Source organism: Suricata suricatta, chromosome 16 (assembly GCF_006229205.1).
Source record: "Suricata suricatta isolate VVHF042 chromosome 16, meerkat_22Aug2017_6uvM2_HiC, whole genome shotgun sequence".
In the NCBI taxonomy this organism is placed as follows: Eukaryota; Metazoa; Chordata; class Mammalia; order Carnivora; family Herpestidae; genus Suricata; species Suricata suricatta.
Window position 1 is genome coordinate 12,005,293 of NC_043715.1, and position 17,988 is coordinate 12,023,280.

At 45.9% G+C, this 17,988-nt stretch overlaps 1 protein-coding gene across 1 annotated transcript; it reads right to left on the reverse strand.

Annotated features, from left to right (window-relative positions):
- Positions 1-1,287: 1,287 nt before the first annotated feature.
- Positions 1,288-12,118, reverse strand: LOC115281069. The gene is made up of 5 exons (XM_029926346.1): positions 11,691-12,118; positions 3,481-3,615; positions 2,655-2,946; positions 2,289-2,345; positions 1,288-1,675 (listed from the first exon to the last, which is right to left on the reverse strand). Exons 1-4 carry the CDS (start codon positions 12,106-12,108, stop codon positions 2,303-2,305), a joined length of 888 nt encoding a protein of 295 aa, XP_029782206.1. The 5' UTR covers positions 12,109-12,118; the 3' UTR covers positions 1,288-1,675; positions 2,289-2,302.
- Between the last annotated feature and the right edge of the window lie 5,870 nt (positions 12,119-17,988).

The following is a 17,988-nucleotide window of genomic DNA, read 5'->3' on the forward strand; positions in this document are numbered from 1 at the left end:
TGACCCAACTCGCCGCGGACGCTCGCTGCGCTCGCTGGTGTCGTTTCTGTCTCCTCAGCTAAGTAGGTCAAGCAGAGTAGGACCACCGAACCTTTAGAAGTCAGATCCAAGGTTTTCTGACCATCAGGCTGATGTGTCGGGAATTACTCACTTTAAACCACGTCATAACGCTCCTTGCCGGCGAGAGCATAGCTGGGACCTGTCTTAACACATCGACACATGGACGCACTGATCTCTAGTGGCCACCTTCCCTCTGGGCCCAGAACTAGGCCCCATTTCTTTTCCACTCCTGTCCGTCCCTGTTCGTCAGCCCTTGCCTCCCCATTCCAACAGCCCAGAACCAGGGCCAGTGACCCCCTGCCTGAGGCTTCTGCTTCCTTCGCTATGGCAAAGCTAATTGCTTCTGGGTATTAAAAAATTCTCGCTTAAGGGATTTGCACGGTCGCAAGGATTTCTCGAAGTAGAAACGTCCGTACCAGGATTCGAGTGCTAGGATGCCCAGTGAGACAGGATCAAAGGACCCTCGGACCAGAGTTTATTCTCAGAACTCCTCAAATCCACTTTCTGCAGCTGTCACATGGGAGATGGTGGGCCTGCGTGTAATGTGGCAGCCAGGGGAAGGTGAAGTGTAGAAGAAAAAAGGAGGAAGAAGGCTTGGGGAGTCTTCAGGCCCCCAACTGCAAACACTCTTTGTGGGGAACTCTGGCCAGCTATCACTGGATGAGAGGAGTCTGGGGGCTGATGCTCCCGAGAGTCCTGGAGAGGCTGCCTGGTGTGGTGCAAGCATGGAAGATGAAGTCACTGGCGTTCTCACAAAGGAGACGTGGGTTCCCTAGTCCTGCTGCACTCAGCCTCTCGACGCCACAGCAGTAGTGGGACTGTGCTGCCTCAGCAGTCTCTGAAGGAATCACCCTACCCTAAAATTCTCTGTGGTCTTTCTGATAAAAGATCATTGGCCAAATCAATCCTCAGAGCCATTTGGCATTTTTTCTCAAAAAGGGCTCAGGATGAAAGGATTTTACCCGAAAAGGGGGTACCCAACCCTTGGCTGGATGAAGAAGTGAGACAGGGCAAGTGTGACCGGGCTTTCTCAGCTGGTGAGCAGCAAAACATGTCTGTCTGCCCTGCCACATGGCCTTGGGACATGTATGACCCAGGCTGGATCCTAGGTTGGCTAACCTGACCCTAGAATCAGACCAGACCATGGACAGTCCTCCCTTGAGACCTGTTGACCTTGGTCCCAGGATCCCACCTTTCTTGCCCAGAACAACACATAGCACAGCGGTGTCTTCTCAAATTCGCAGTATTTATGGAGAAATTTGGGCAGCCTGGGAGAGAAAGGGGCCTGACAGGTAATGAAAGGCAGCAGACTAGGAGGAAGCCAGCTGGAGCAAGGAGGGGGGGTCCACGGCATGGGCAGCCCCTCAGAGAACATGGAAGCCGCTGGGGCTCAGCCACTTGCGCTCTGGGACTGCAGCAGGAGTGTGCCTCCTGCCCACCTGCACGCTGGAACTGGGGGCCACTCCTTGAGCCCCGAGGGGGAGTGGCTCCATAGGGTGGGCCCAACAGCAGCGATTCCTCCGGAGAGCAGCCAGGATGAGGCCATAGATGAGAGCTGCGCCCAGCAGTCCCAGGTAGCAGTAGGTGGTGGTGATAAGGGTCTGCTCCAGCTCCACTGCGAGGGGGACAGGCACAGGGTGAAAGTGGACCCACCCAGCCCTCCGACATTGCATCTTCATGGTTTTTCCCTGCCCCTGCCTCCTAAAGAGCCCTCTCTGGCCCACTTTATCCTCTGTGAAGTTGTATTACTCCCCATTCACAGATTAAAAAGTTAGACTTAAGATCTGTAAGGGCAGAGATGGTCTGGACTAGATGGGGCAGGTAGGTGGGTGGATCCAAGGCCAAGAGAAGAAGGTAAAAGACCCCCCAGGGGCCACAGATTTGTGAACCGAACCAGGACTAGACCCAGGTGCTCTGGACTAGGTCCATACCTTTTCCAGCCAGACTCTCAGGGCTCAGCTTTGACTGCATTGTCCACGGGGAACTTCCAGACCCCCCTTCGGGAGGGCCCCTCTCCTAGCTAAGCTCTGCGTTCCTTGCATTTTAAACCTTGGTTCATTGTCTGACCTTCCCTTCTAGACTCACTGATGTTCAGACTGTTCTAGTCACCTCTCTCCCCTGGCAAATACCTAGTATTCCATACAATGCTTGCTGAATGGGTCAGTAACCCTGAAAAGTCAAGGTTTCGTGACCCAGGGGGTCCCAGGTCAGTGTCTGGGGGTCTGTACCTAGAAGAATGTGTCTACTCTTGTTTGCATTCTCCAGTTCCAGCCTTCTCCTGTGCCCTGGAACAGAACAGATGCCCTTCAAATAGCTTCCCTCTGCTATGTCCCCAAAGGAAATAAGCAGGCATTCACCACCAGAGAACACAGGCGTCAGTGACAGAGTGGATATTAGGGCTTCGGGGGTAGCTGGTCCCCTGAACACCCCTGGCACAGGCTCCAAAGCCAATTCCAGGCTTCACCCAGAAGCTGGGGCAGAACCAAGGTTCTTTGCCACACACAGCAGTGCTTATCTTGACCTGGTTTGCCAGGGGGTAACTGATGTCTGGGTTCCAAGTGATTGCTTCAGGAAGACTGGAGCTCTGTACTCACCTTGGCCCCAGGGCAGTGGCAGCGCAACTTGAGACTCCACTCTGGTGCAAGCCTCTGCAAGTCACGGACATTCCTGCCACCTCCCGAGGCAGCTGCAGCCAGCTGACCGTGGGATCCCCAGTTCTCCCAGTGGAGTCCTCTTCCTCCTGGTATTTGCCTTCCAGGACCCAGGAGACCCTCAGAGGTTCAGGCTCATGTCCTAGGGCCACACAAAGTACATGGAAGGGAGGGCCATAGGCTGGGATGAACAGACTCAGTTCAGGTGGCCGGAGAGCCGGGTGTTGCATCTTATCTGTGGGGAATAAAGGGAAGAAGGATGTTACCACCAGCCTCTTCCAGACTCAGTCCTCTTGCATCCCCTTCCTTCTGGGGCCTCTAGAGACTTCTTCCCTTCCTCTCTGGCTTCCCTTTTGTCAGAATCTACTTTCCCCACTACTGGCTTTCTGGCCTGTTCAGCAGAAATGAGCTGAGCTTATCTCTGCTACTTGTACCTTTTGTCCTCTGGGCCTTCAGTATCCTTACTACAGAGCAAGGGAAGGGAATGGATTTAATGTTCTTGATTAGGCTTCTCCTTCCAGGCCTAAAAGTCCGGGTCTAAGGGGTTTGTGTTCATCTTCAAATGCTCCCAGCCAATTCCACCATCCAGAAGCTTGAACCTTTTCCCTGTTGGCAGTGTACTCTTCTGGGCCCTCCTCTTTCCCTCATCCCTACTGACCAGGGCTTCCTCCAAGGGGGCTCCACCATTGACACCTTTCTGCCCACTACCACCTGCTCCACTGCAATCCTATGCACTAGGGGCACCAGATCCCTACATACTTAGACTCACCTTGAGAGAGTAGTCGGGTACCTTCTCCAAAGACAAACTGGCCTGAAAACCATATGGCACAGTAGTAGGTACCCTCATCAGCAGGGCTGGCATTGCCCACAGTCAGGAGTGCAGCATTCCGGGCAGGGTCCATCTCTGCCAGAAAGCGAGGATTCACACCAAAACCATAGGTCAGGGAAGACCCTTCTCACTGACTCAGCAGGAAGGTGGGGCCACTCCCCTTCAACTGCCAGTACCAAGATAAGATGTGAGCCCTGACAGGACTTCCCTGCATCACATACCAGATCTGTGGATTGCCTTGTCCTCTCACCACAGAAGACTGAGGCTGGAACAGAGAGGGCTGGAAGACTACTGAGGCACCTGAAGAGGCAGAGAGGTAGTGACCCACTCAACTCAATGGTCATTTATCAGATACTATCAGCTCAGCCTAGTGTACGGTCTTGCTAGAAGGCCATTTGACAATACCTATCAAAATTGTAAATCATTATACTCTGTGATCTGGCAATTTTATTTCCATAAATGTATCTTATGAAAATAATTGGAGTCATGTATATTGGTTGACCTACAAAGATGATTGTTATAATAATGAGAAAATTAATTAGAGGAAAGTTAAATTTTTAAAGGAGACGCTCATATAATGCAGTACGATGCAGGCCCTGTAAAAGGAAAATGTAGAACTCTCACTTCTGGGTAGGATGGAGTAGTTGCCAGCCAAATAATGTTCCCACTGAAAATAACTGAAAAGCCAGAGAAACAAGCGATATTTCAGGTTTAAGAGAGTTACAGAAGCAACTGTGGCCAGGAGGGTTAAGGATGTGGAGGGAAGAACCATGGAGATGCAAAGTGACAATTTTCAGCCATCTGCAATTGCCAACTCTGGCAAGGGGCTAAGGATCCAGGTTTTCTCCCCAGGCAGAAGGCTGCAGGTGAGACAAGAGAAATTAGCAGAACCTTTTATAGTCTCACAGGCTAGAGTGACAAAACTGAAAGCCTGAGGAACCTCAAATATATATGTTCAGTTATTACCATTAACCAGGGTCTGAAATTTTATAAGATGGATCCTTAAAAGCTGAGCCCAGACCGCTGTGAAGCAGAGCAGAATTTTGCAGTGTCACAGTGCTGAGAAAATGAAAGCTCAGAGTTCAACATCTCTCAAAAGGAAACACTGTGCTGTACACACCAGATTTCAGTTCAAAGTCTGAAACAGGTCAGCCCTAGGAACAAGGCAAATGAGTATGAGGTGGAACTCTACTAAAACTGTATTCCATGGACTGCTAACTAATTGTAGAAGGAATTCTGGAATGAGAAAGCTACCATTTGATGATCACCAAAGTAATAATTACTCAGGCAAGAAGCATCAATAGATGATAAAACATTTTGAATTTTTGGTAAGTTTCTTTATTTTGAAAGAGCATGAGTGGAGGAGTGGCAGAGAGATAGGGAGAGAGAGAATCCCAAGCAGGCTCCACACTTTCAGCACAAAGTTCCATGTGGGGCTTGATCCCATGAACAGTGAGACCATGACCTGAGCCGAAATCAAGAGTCGGACACTTAACTGACTGAGCCATCCAGGCACCCAGCCACATGAACAGAAAGCATTAGTATCAACATGAATGGGGCAAGTAGACATCATGTGCCTCCTGATACAGTACATCGACAACACAATCTGTCTGTGGTATCCGTGTCATAAATGCATGCCTGAATCTAATCATGAGGAAACATTAGGTGTGAAGCATCAAACCCAAGTTGAGGTATAGTCTACAAAATAACTGGCCTGCATTCCATCATGAAAGGGTGAGAACTAAGGAGCTGTTCCAGATTAAAGAAGAATAAAGAGACATGATAACTAAGTGCCATGTGTGATCATGGATTGGATCTTGGACTATATACATATATATAAACTGTGTGTGTGTGTGTGTGTGTGTGTGTGTGTGTGTGTGTGTGTGTGTGTTTTACCCTGAAGAATATTAGAGAACTGGTGAATTTTGAGTAAGAGTTGTAGATTGAATCATATTAATGTTGGCTTCTTGATTTTGATCATTGTACTGAGTTACACTAAGACTGATGGCTGACTTCTTATCAAATGTGATGGAAGTGAGAAGACAATGAAAAGACATTTAAAGTTCTTACATGAAAAAAAAACCAACAACTGTTAAAATAGAACTTTTTTTTACCTATTGAAACAGTCTTTAAAATAAAGATGTTATCAGATAAAAGCTGAGATAATTTGTCATCTTCAGTAATCCTAAAGGGAAAGCTCCAGGCAAAAGAAAAATGGTCCTAGCTAGAAATACAGAAATGCATGAAGGAAGGAAAAGCAATAGAAAGGGTAAATATATAGTTAAATATAAATAAATATTGTCTGTACAAAGCAATAGAAATGTTGCTTTAAAATGACTTAGGGGCGCCTGGGTGGCTCAGTCGGTTAGGCGTCCGGCTTCGGCTCAGGTCAGATCTCACGGTTCGTGGGTTCGAGCCCCGCGTCGGGCTCTGTGCTGACAGCTAGCTCAGAGCCTGGAGCCTGTTTCGGATTCTGTGTCTCCCTCTCTCTCTGACCCTCCCCTGCTCGCACTGTCTCTCTCTGTCTCTCAAAAATAAATAATAAAAAAGCATTAAAAAAATAAAATAAAATAAAATGACTTATAGGAACAACACAGAAGTTGGGAGGAGGCAAGTGAAGTTAAAATACTCTAACGTTATAGCTTTATTAAAGAAGTGATCAAAGTATTATTATATTAGACCATGAAGTCAGAAATGCATATTTTAATCTGTAAGAGTAGCCACTAAAAAATAATAAAAGAATGTATAACTAACAAGTTTTTAGAGGAGGGAATGATATTTTTAAAAAGAATCTAGGGACACTTGGGTGGTTCAATTGGTTGAACATCTGACTCTTGATTTCAGCTCAGGTCATGATCTCACAGTTTGTGAGTTTGAGCCCCATGTTGGGCTCTGCACTTACAGTATCTATCTCCCTCTCTCTCTCTCAAAAATAATTAAAAAAAAATAAAAGAATGCAAAAGAAGACAACAAATAAGAGAAAAAGGAACAAGAAACCCAAATATTTAGTAATTACACTAAATATAAATAGACAGACTGGATCAAAATCTAACAACTATAACCTGCTAACAAAGGTCACATCCTGAATATTAAGACTTCAAAATGCTGAAAGTAATATTATTATCACTGATATAGCTATTCTACCATCAGATCAAATAGGCTTTAAGGCAAGAAATAGTACAAGAGATGAAGATGTACACTTAATGTTGTAAAAGGGTCGTTCCACCAGAAAGGCATAAACCCAGCCATATCAATGATCATATTAAATGTAAGTGATCTAAACATCTCAATTAAAAGTCTGATTGGATAAGAAAATAAGCCTAACTATATTCCATCCACAAGAAACCCACATAAAGACAAAAATAACTTAAAAAGGATAGAAATGTCATACCATATATGCTGCTATGATTTTTTTTAACTGAAGAGGCAGTATCAAAAGCAAAGTTGATTTCAGAGCAAAGAATATTACAACATTTTATTTCATAATATTAAAGAGTTCAATTCATTAAGAGAATTTAACAATCTTAAACATTGATACACATACGGAATTTCAAAATAAAAGAAGCAAAAGTAATTGAACTGCACAGACAAATCCACAACAGCCAGAGATTTCAATACCCACCTTTTAATATTTGATAGAACGAGTAGATAGAAAAATCACTGAGGATAAAGATGACTTGGATAATACCATCAACCAATTTACTAAATGGTACTTATAGAACACTCCACCCAACAACCCCCAAATACACTTATTTTTCAAATGCCCATGGAAACTGTATCAACATAGATCATATTCTGAGCATAAAACAAATCTTAATACGTTTAAAAGGATTCAAGTCAAACAAACAACGTTCTTTGACCACAGTGGAATTAAATTAAAAATCAACAGAAAGATACTTGGAAAATTCCCAAATGTTTGGAAAATAACACTTCAAAATAACCTATCAGTCAAAGAATAAATCTGGAAGTATATCAGTATTCAGAAGTAAATGAAAATGAGAACGTGATATGTCAAAAAATGTGTGAGTGCTTGGGGCGCCTGGGTGGCTCAGTCGGTTAAGCCTCCGACTTCGGCTCAGGTCATGATCTCACATTCGTGGGTTCGAGCCCCACTTCGGGCTCTGTGCTGACGGCTAGCTCAGAGCCTGGAGCCTGCTTCCGGTTCCGTGTCTCCTTCTCTCTCTGCCCCTCCCCCTCTCATGCTCTGTCTCTCTGTATCAAAAATAAATAAAAAAACATTAAAAAAACATTAAAAAATGTGTGAGTGCTGCTGACACAGTAACTGGAAACAGACATGGAGGATCTTATTCAGATGATAAAAATGCTCTAAAACTCAATGTTGGTTATAGTTGCACAACTTGGTACACTTATTGAAAACAAATAAATTGTAAAATTTGTAAAATGAGAGAATTGTATGACATATATACTTCACAGGAATTTTTTTTAATGTCTTGTTTATTTTTGAGAGAGAGAGAGATAACATGAGCAGGGGAGGGTCAGAGTGAGAAGGAAACAATCCAAAGACAGGCTCCAGGCTCTGAGCTAGCTGTCAGCACAGAGCCCGACACGAGACTTGAACCCACGAACCGCAAGACAGTGACCTGAGCTGAAGCCGGATGCTTAACTGACTGAGCCAACCAGGCACCCCTGAAGTTGTTTCTAAAAACACATAAGGAAAGAAAGAAATAAAATTTTCTTTGCAGACAGCCTAGTGGTATACATAATAAATTTTTAAATGTATAAACTATTAGAATTAGTAAATGAGTTTATCAAGGTCACTGGATATTGGATATAAGGTAAATATAGAAAAATAAATTATATATTAACTATAAATAGACAATGAAATTAACAAAATACTATTTATGATAGCATCAAAAACAACAGATGCCTAGAAATGTTTTTTTTTTTTTTTAGTTTATTTTGAGAGAGAGAGCGTGCGCACAAGCTATGGAGGGGTAGAGACAGACAGACAGACAGACAATGGCAAGCAGGCACTATGCTGTCAGTGCAGAGCCGGATACAGGGCTCAAGCTGAAGAACTGTGAGATGATGACCTGAGCCAAAATCAAAAGATGCTTAACCAACTGAGCCACCCCAGTGCCCTCCTAGAAATAAATCTAATAAAAATATGCAAGTCATCTACACTGGAATCTACAACATTATTGAAAGAAATGTTTAAAATGTAAATAAGTGGCGGTTCATACCATGTGCATGCATTGGAACATTTAGTATTATAGTGTCAAACTTAGCTCATATTCTGAGCCATGAAACAAGTCTTAATACATTTAAAAGTTCCAATCGAACCCCAACAGGTCTTTTTGTGGAAAATGATAAGCTGATTCTAAAATTTTTATGGAAATGTAAAATTTCTAGAATATCTAGGGCGATCTCAAAGAACAGCAAAGCTAGGGGACTTACACTCCCAAGAAGCAAAACTTTTTTTTTTAATGTTTTTTAAATTTATTTTTGATACAGAGAGAGACAGAGCATGAGAGGGGGAGGGGCAGAGAGAGAAGGAGACACAGAACTGGAAGCAGGCTCCAGGCTCTGAGCCAGCTGTCAGCACAGAGCCCGACGCGGGGCTCGAACCCACGAACGTGAGATCTGACCTGAGCCGAAGTCGGAGGCTTAACCAACTGAGCCACCCAGGCGCCCCGAAGCAAAACTTTTAAAGGGCTAATGTGATGAAAACAGTGTGGTTCCACCAGGGATCAGTGGAACATGAGGCAGAATCCAAAGCATGTATATAGTTCTATGACAAAGGGATACTACAACGCTATGGAGAAAGGATGGTCCTTTCATGCTAGGTCAACTTGATATGCACATATGCACAACAGTGAATTTTTTTTTTTGCACAAGCAGTGAACTTTAACCTCTCTTAATAGAGTACAACCAAAAATCAGTTTCAGCTGGATTACACATCTAAATCTGGAATGTAAAACAATAAAGCCTAAAAGAAAACATAGGATAGAGTCTCTTTTTTTATTTGAGAGAGAGAGAGAGAGAGAGAGAGAGAGAGAGAGAAAGCAAGAATGAGCAGAGGAGGGGCAGAGAGAGGGGGACAAAGAATCCTAAGTGAGCTCCATGCTAACAGCACAGAGCCCGATGCAGGGCTCGAACTCATAAACTGTGAGAACATGACCTGAGCTGAAGTCGGATGCTTAACTGACTGAACCACCGAGGCACCCCAAGAATATCTTTATCAGCATAAATCTTGGAGAGAAATATTAGTAGGCAAAGATTTCTTAAATATAACACTAAAAAAAGTCAGTTATAATGGAAAAACTTTTATGTAAACAACATTAAAACTGGGAGTGTCCATTTATCAGGAGACACCATTAACAATAGTGAGAAGATCCATGGGGTGGAAGATACAACACATATAACCAACAGAGGAGTTCTATTTAAATTATATAAAGTTCTCCCAAAAATCATTAACAAAAAGTCAAATGAACTAATAAAAAAATGAAACAAAAGATTTGAACAAGTCCTTCACAGAACAGGATATCCTAAAGGTCAACAAACATGAAAACGCACTCAATCCCATTATTCATCAGAGAAACTGAAATTGAGACTACGAGGTCAGGTGCATGCATACTGAATGGCTAGAATGAAAAAGACAGGTAATACTCAGTTTCGGTAAAGATGTGGAGCAATGGGAATTCTCTTACACATGTACGTATCTTTTTGCTCGTATCCCAAAATCTGAAGGAAATTTTAAAACTGTTAACAGCAATAGTGTCTGGGTTTGGGATCATGGGAGATCTTACAGCTTTTAATATTTTCCCACTGATGTTTGATTTTATTTTGCAGGCTTTACTATTACCATAAGAAGCTAAAAGTTTCGCGTTTTGAAAAGAATGAGCCTCTCTCTCCGAACACACTCAAACATCAAGACCCAGTACATAGTGGTACTTCCTCGCCCTCATCTCTCCTGACCTTTCTGTAGCACTTACCTTGACCACTCTAGTCTGCCTTCACCCCCCAGGGGCTAATCCCACTCTCCTCCCCTCCCCCCTGTCCATCAGCCCTTCTGTGCGCCAGTCTCCACCCCTGGAACGGCTCCCTCCCCTCTTGCCTGGCTCCTGTAAAAGTGCACGACCACCGGTAGTTCTTCCCCAAGGGTCTCCTCAGTTCCTCTCTGGGCTCATTTCCACAAAATTAGAGTGAGGAAGATCCCACCCCCCACTCCCCCCCACCCCCGCATTCCCCAGCCTCACACCTTCCCCAAGTCCCAGTCTCCAGGTCCTGCAGATCCTGTCACCCAGCTATCCTCCCCTCCACCAAAGCCTCTCGGGCCTGAGTCAACTGCTGCCACCTGGATGACCCCCAGCCTCCCGCTGCTCCTGCTGGGCCCAATGCCATGCCCCAGCCCATCCCCTGCCCCCTTGGAACTCCACCACTTTCACCAGACCCCTATCTACTAGCTGTGTGACTGTGGACACCTTCTCTAAGCCTCAGTTTCACTGTAAAGTGAGGGCTGTAGAATCTACCTCACAGAATTGTCATAAAGATTAAATGAGATAAAGTCTAACATACAGTGACTGCTTAATCATTGTCACCAATTTCTGCTATTTCTCTTCAGCTCCTTTGGACTGAATGGCTCAGATGATCTGCCCTCCTTCCCCAAGTACTGACACTGCTCCTCCCATCCTTCAACTACCCTGCCCAAGCCCCTCTGTCTGTCCAGGTCCAGCCCCTGCACCCCCTCCCCTTCTCCGCACCCTGCTGTCACTCAGGCCTAGGTTCCTCGTGGGAGGCGGGAGTGAGGGGTCCACCGGGCTGTGCACCAGCCACTCTCGCTCCTCCAGCTTCCAATAATCCCCCTGCTCCTCGGTAGGCTCCTAAACCAGAATCTGCCCACAGTCCTAAACCTCCATCCCTATTAAGATAGAGAGAGGCACCTGGATGGCTCCGTCGGTTGAGTGGCTGACTTGGGCTCAGGTCATGATCTCACTGCTGTGGGACAGCTCAGAGACTGGATGGAGCCTGCCTCAGATTCTGTCTCCCTCTCGCTGCCCCCCCCACTCATGCTCTCTCTCTCTTTCTGTGTGTCTCTCTCTCTTTCTCAAAAAATAAACATAAAAAAATATTTTAAACGGAGAGAGAGGCCTAGTTAGGTGTGGGACAGGGAGAAGGGAGAACCTCACCTGAGACCGAGCACATCAGCCAGACACACAGGGCCCAGCCACTCCGGGACACCGTGACCCTGCTCCGAAGCTTTGGTGGGGATGCCGTCTCCCTATCAGCCCAAGGCATGCAGCGCATCTCAAAGCAGCTCTCCTTGTGGGCCCAGAACCAGGGGCTTGGTGTCGGCTTCCTCCCTAGATCTGGAAGGTGGGGAGGCAGACACCAACATAGTGCAGTTGTGGGCCAACCCCAGTATCCGGGTCTCTCGGAAAGCCCCTGGAGGGGTGGTGGGGCGAAGCGCAGACGACTACTTGGTTTGCAGGTAGTTAAGCAAAGGACGTGGTTTATTGGCTCCTGAAACAGGTCCTGGCTGGATCCGCAGGCCTGAACTGTGATGTCAGAAGCACATCCCTTTCCTTCTCTCTGCTCTGTATCCATCTTTCTTTTGGTTTGGTTTTCAGGCAGCCTCTCCACATGTGGTGGAAAGATGTCCCCGAGGGCCCAAGGCTCATGTTGGCCAGCACAGCCACCCCAGAGAAGAGAAAAAGTCTTCTTCCTGTTACTTAAAGCACAGGTCCCAGGCTGATGTTGGTTGACCTAGCCTGGACCATGCACTTGCCCAAACCAGCCTGTGATCAGTGGGCTGGCTGGGCCTGGAAGCTGAGGCACTGGGGCAATTTCAGAAGATCTTTGAGGACTTCAAGTGACAACATGGTGGTTCCCAGAGGACAGTTGGATGCAGTGACCAGAGGGTCCTGAGCAGGCATCTACCTGTCCAAAGGGACTAATGTAACAGAAGGGGAGACTGCTCCGGCCCAAGAGGGGCCTCTGCTACCTCCTTCCTGCTTCTTAGTTCAGCAGCCATGTCTCCACACATTCTCACAAAGCCTCCACCTCACTGTTTCTCTAAGGGGCGCCTCTGCTTCCTGACTGTCCCAAGAAGTGGCCCGGGGAGTGTCCTGCAGCTCGGGGATAAAAGCCTTGATGTCCTGCTCACCAGAACCCCGAGACAGCCTTCCGTCCCAGAGAGACCAAGACCTCATGGTTCTGTAATAACAATGAAGATAATAATAACACTAAATAATGGGCCATTTCCTCATCTTCCCTTCAGGTTGGGTTATCTGGTGGACTCAGTGCCATGGCTGCAGAGCACTTTGCACACACAGTACCCGGCATGTTGGAGACACCTGCTGAATGAGGTAGGTCACGTTTTCCAAGATGGCCACCACAGTGCATCTCACCCCACGGGCTCTTTCTTTTACTACCCAAGTTAGTATTCATTTTGTAAGCTAAGATATCATTAATGCACAGTAAGCTGCACATATTCAAAGTGTACAGTTTGGTAAACTTTGGCATGTATATGCCCCTGAAACCATCACTGCTATCAAGATATTGAACACATCCTTCAACCCTAAAAGTTTCCTCATGCCCCCCTGTCATCCCTCCCTCTGCCCCACCTCTAGCATCTCCAGGCAACCATTGGTGTGCTTCCTGTCACCACAGGTCAGTTTGCATTTTCTTGATTGAATAATACTGTGCATGCACGGTTTTATCTGGTTTCTTTCACTCAGCATCATAACTTTGAGGGCTGTCCATGTTATTCCATGTACCCATAGTTAATTAATTTTTATTGCTGAATTGTATTTCTCTCTATACCGTAATTTATTTATCTATTCACCTGTTGACGGACATTTGAGTTGTTTCTCATTTTTGGCTCATTCAAATAAAGCTGCCATGAACATTCACAGGTAAGCCTTTGTACGGACATACACTTTCCTTTCCTTTCCAGGCGATTACCTTGGAGTTGCATGGCTGGGTCACAGGTAAGTGGATGTTTAACTTCCTAAGACACTGCTCAGCCCTTTTCCGAAGTGTTTGTAGGAGAGCATCCTTGACAACCCTGGGTATGGTCAGTCTTTTTTGTCTTAGATGTCCTAGTAGGGGTGTGGTGATAGCTCGTTGTGGTTTTAACTCGCATTGTCTAATGACTAATGGTGTTGCTGGGTTGCCGTGCACGGGTAGGCGTTCAGCTGATGACAGGCCACAGCCCCCATGTCAGTAACCCTCAGATGGTTCTAGCCCCCAGCCTTCAGGCACCCCTGCTGATGCCACATGGAGCGGAAATACGCTGACCCCACCAAGCCGTGCCCAAACTACGGATTCATGAGCAAAGTAGATGATTGGTGTTTTAGAAGTGATTTTTTTAAGTTTATTTATTTATTTTGAGAGAGATAGAGATAGCATGAGTGGGGGAGGGCCAGAGAGAGAGGGAGAGAGAATCCCAGGTAGCCTCCGAGCTGTCAGCACAGAGCCAGACGCAGGACTCGAACTTACAAGTCGCAAGTCAGATGCTTAACCAACTGGTTAAGCCACCCAGGCGCCCCCAGAGTAGAGAACTGAGGAGCTCAGGCCCTCTTGTTGGGCAGCCTGGATTTGAATCCTCCCTCTGCTACTTCTATTCTTTTTTTAAAAAAACATTTTTATTTATTTTTGAGAGACAAATCATGAGCAGAGGAGGGGCAGAGAGAGAGGGACACACAGAATCGGAAGCAGGCTCCAGGCTCTGAGCTGCCAGCACAGAGCCCAACGTAGGGCTCGAACCCACTAACTGTGAAATCATGACCTGAGCCGAAGTCGGACGCTCAACCAACTGAGCCCCCCAGGCACCCCTCTGCTACTTCTATTCCAAGTTAACCAAATTCTTTAACCTCTGAGCCCAAGTTTTATCTTCTACAAAATGGGAACGGTAGAACCTACCTCAGAAGGTGGTTATAAATCTAAGATGATCCACATCAAGAACTTAGCCGACCTAGCCTGGCACTTGCTACTGTGATTTTTACTAGTGTTGTCTGATGGTTGTATGGATATAAAAACGCCCTCCCTCATTCTCTCCCAGGGAAAGGCCTCAGCTGTATGGGTAGGAGGATTTAATATCGGTTGTTCTAGGCGATTTACAAACATGAAATCAGTTGGGTTTTTAAAATCTAGATTCTCTTTGGGTGGCTCAGTTGGTTAAGTGTTCAATTTCAACTCAGGTCTTGATCTCACAGCTTGTGGGTTCAAGCCCCACATCAGGCTCTGTGCTGACAGCTCAGAGCCTGGAACCTGCTTCAGATTCTGTGTCTCCCTCTCTCTCGACCTCTCCCCTGCTTGCACTCTGTCTCTCACTTTCAAAAATAAACATTTTAAAAAAATATTTAAAATCTGGATTCTCTTCTTATAGGTCATGTATTCCCAGGCAAAATGCTCTGTCCCTCTGAGCCTACTTCTTTTGTGCCAAAACAGGGGTAAGGCTGTCTATCAGACCCGGTGAATGTAGGGGTGTTACAAGGCACCATCCTGACACAAAGTGAGTCCCTGATAAATAGTAGCTATTAACACTAGTCACATTTATCCTGTGATATAGCAGGTAACAAATTAATTACTTTGGAAGGAAAATAAGGGTGGAGAATGATTTTTTTAAAGTTTATTTTCTTTATTTGGAGAGAGACAGAGAAAATGCCTTAGTTGGGGAGAAACAGTGAGAGAGGGGGAGCGAGAATCCCAAGTAGGCTCTGCACTGACAGCACAGAGCCCAGTGCAGGGCTCGAACTCATGAACCATGAGATCATGACCTGAACCAAAGTCAGATGTTTCACTGACTGAGCCACCCAGGAGCCCCAGGAATGACTTTTTAATGCATAATTTTTGAAGCTTTGAAATTTTTGTATTATTTATATTGTTTTAAAATTGTAATCCAAAAACATTATAATCCAAATTTTAATAAGATTAATAAATTCAAATTACTAATAAAATTAAATATGCTATATTGTGTGCCACATAAGTGCTTTTATGCCCATTTACAGGGGACTCGAGGCTCTCATTCATTCCTACCAGACATTCCATATGTGACCAACGGCTGCTGGTCAGAGCTCAGTTTCCTGACCATGGTCGTGCCACAGTCTTCCTCCTGCTGGCCTTACAGGAATTCAACCCAAGTATTCCACAAGTGACTAAATTCTAGAAAGGTACATGGCTGTGGAGCAGGGGAGGGGCTGTGCTCTTGGGGGGCCAAGATGGGGAGGGGGAGGACACGCCTCGGGTCAGCAGTGGTCCAGGCTCTGCAGACCCCCAGTTTCCCACCAGTGCCCTTCGCCCTGAAGATTCCACCCCTTGCAGGGAACTGGAGAGTAAACAAGAACAAGGAAATAATGCACCGCCTCCCGCCTCCCGTGCTTACGACTGGCCCTCCTAGAGGGGAGAAGAGGGGGTGGGGGCGGGGAGCGCTAGATTCGTGTCAAAACACAAGGGAACCAGCGATCCTCCCGTAACCAAGTCCTCCAGCTGGCAGGAGGAGCACCGGGCTGACCTCCATGGGACTCCGGGAGGATGAGGAGCCAGCTCAAGACCCTGCGGTGCCAGGAGGCGCCTGGGTGGCCCAGTCAGCTCAGCATCCGACTTTGGCTCCGGTCATCATCTCGAGGTTTGTGGGTCTGAGCCCAGCGATGACAAGCTCTGTGCAGAGAGCTCAGAGACTGGGGCCTGCTTTGGATTCTGTGTCTCCCTCTCTCTCTGCCCCTCTCTCGCTCACACTGTCTCTTTCTCTTAAAAACAAAACAAACATTAAAAAAAGTAAAAGACTCTGCTGTGCCTAAGGAAGTGGGTGGAGTGAGGCAAGGAAGAGCGCTACAGCCTTATTTTTGAGTCTTTCTGGAAAGGTTAGGTCTAGTCACTTAGCCGTGCATGGTAAGAGACAGGAACACAACTGAAGAAGGCTTCCCACTAACTCTGAGGCGGGAGCTTCTCAGTGTGGAGCATCGATTGGGGTGTTTGGTGAGAGCCGATGTCCTCTCAAAGCAAAGATAAAACAGATTTTGCTTAATTACGCACCATGGACATAACAGTCAAAGTGTCTCAGAGTGCTCACGTGAGCAGCAGTGAAACATACAATTACCTTTAAAGGGAAAAAGAAGATTCTGAGAGCAGAGCCAGACAGTGTCAGGTGTGAAACAGGAAGCCCGCAGCCCTGTTCTAACTGATCCCTCAGCAGATAGTGTTTAGTGGCTTAACGTAAACACCCTGACGGGGGCTGCCATTAGAGCTTCACCCCAAGCCCCACGAGGAACAGAAGGAAGAAAAGCAAGAGTTTTCAGTTTTTTTGTTTTTTGTTTTTTTCACATTTATTTATTTATGAGAGACAGAGAGAGACAGAGCGCGAACAGGGGAGGGGCAGAGAGCAAAAGAGACACAGAATCCGAAGCAGGCTCCAGGCTCTGAGCTAGCTATCAGCACGGAGCCCACGAGAGGCTCGAACCCACAAATGTGAGATCATGACTTGAGCCAAAGTTGGACGCTCAACCGACTGAGCCACCCAGACACCCCAAGAGTTTTCAGTTTTTAAATAGACACATTTATTTATTTATTATTTTTAATTTTTAAAAATGTTTTATTTATTTTTGAGACAGAGAAACAGAGCATGAGCAGGGAGGGGCAGAGAGAGAGGGAGACACAGAATCCGAAGCAGGCTCCAGGCTCTGAGCTGTCAGCACAGAGCCCGCCGCAGGGCTCGAACCCACAAATGTAAGATCATGACCTGATCTGAAGTCAGAGGCTTAACTGACTGAGCCACCCAGGCACCCCTAAATAGACAAATTTAAAAATAAGTATTTCATTAAGAAATAAAGCACACATATACTATGCCTCCCTCCAAAATGTAAAGAATGGTACACATAAGTTTTTAATTGTAAGTAAATTTTATTCTCTACCCCCTTTAAAAAAAAAACACAACTTTAAGTAAACATGAACTCTAGTTAATGATACAAAAGCTGAACTGTTTTGGAGGAGGAGTTGTTAGCTTCCATAATGAAAGAGAATGCTTCTACTGAACTGATCAACCAGTAACAGTTAAACACATAGGACAAAATACAGACGAGAACTCTGGAGACTGAACAAAAGCAGGCAATTTTTAGAGGGGAGTCAAAATGGAGCAGAAGCCTGAGGCACCCAGCAGCTATAACTCCAGTAGTAAAACCCACCATGTTCTGGAAACCAGGAGAGGTGCCTCAGAAGAACCCAGGCTGCTGGAGAGCAGTGGGGAGCCTGAGAAAGGAGAATGTCAGAGGACTGAGAAGAGCCCAGTTACAGTGAAAACACATTCAAGTCTCTAGCTGCCTAGAAATGTGCTGCGTGGTGAAATCATTTCAGATACGCCAGCCCCGAGTCCCGGGACAAAATCTTTCCAATTTCTACTCTCCTCTTCTCTCTCTCTCAATATATATATGTTGGGAAGTATGAGCATACACACACACACACACACACACACACACACACACACACACA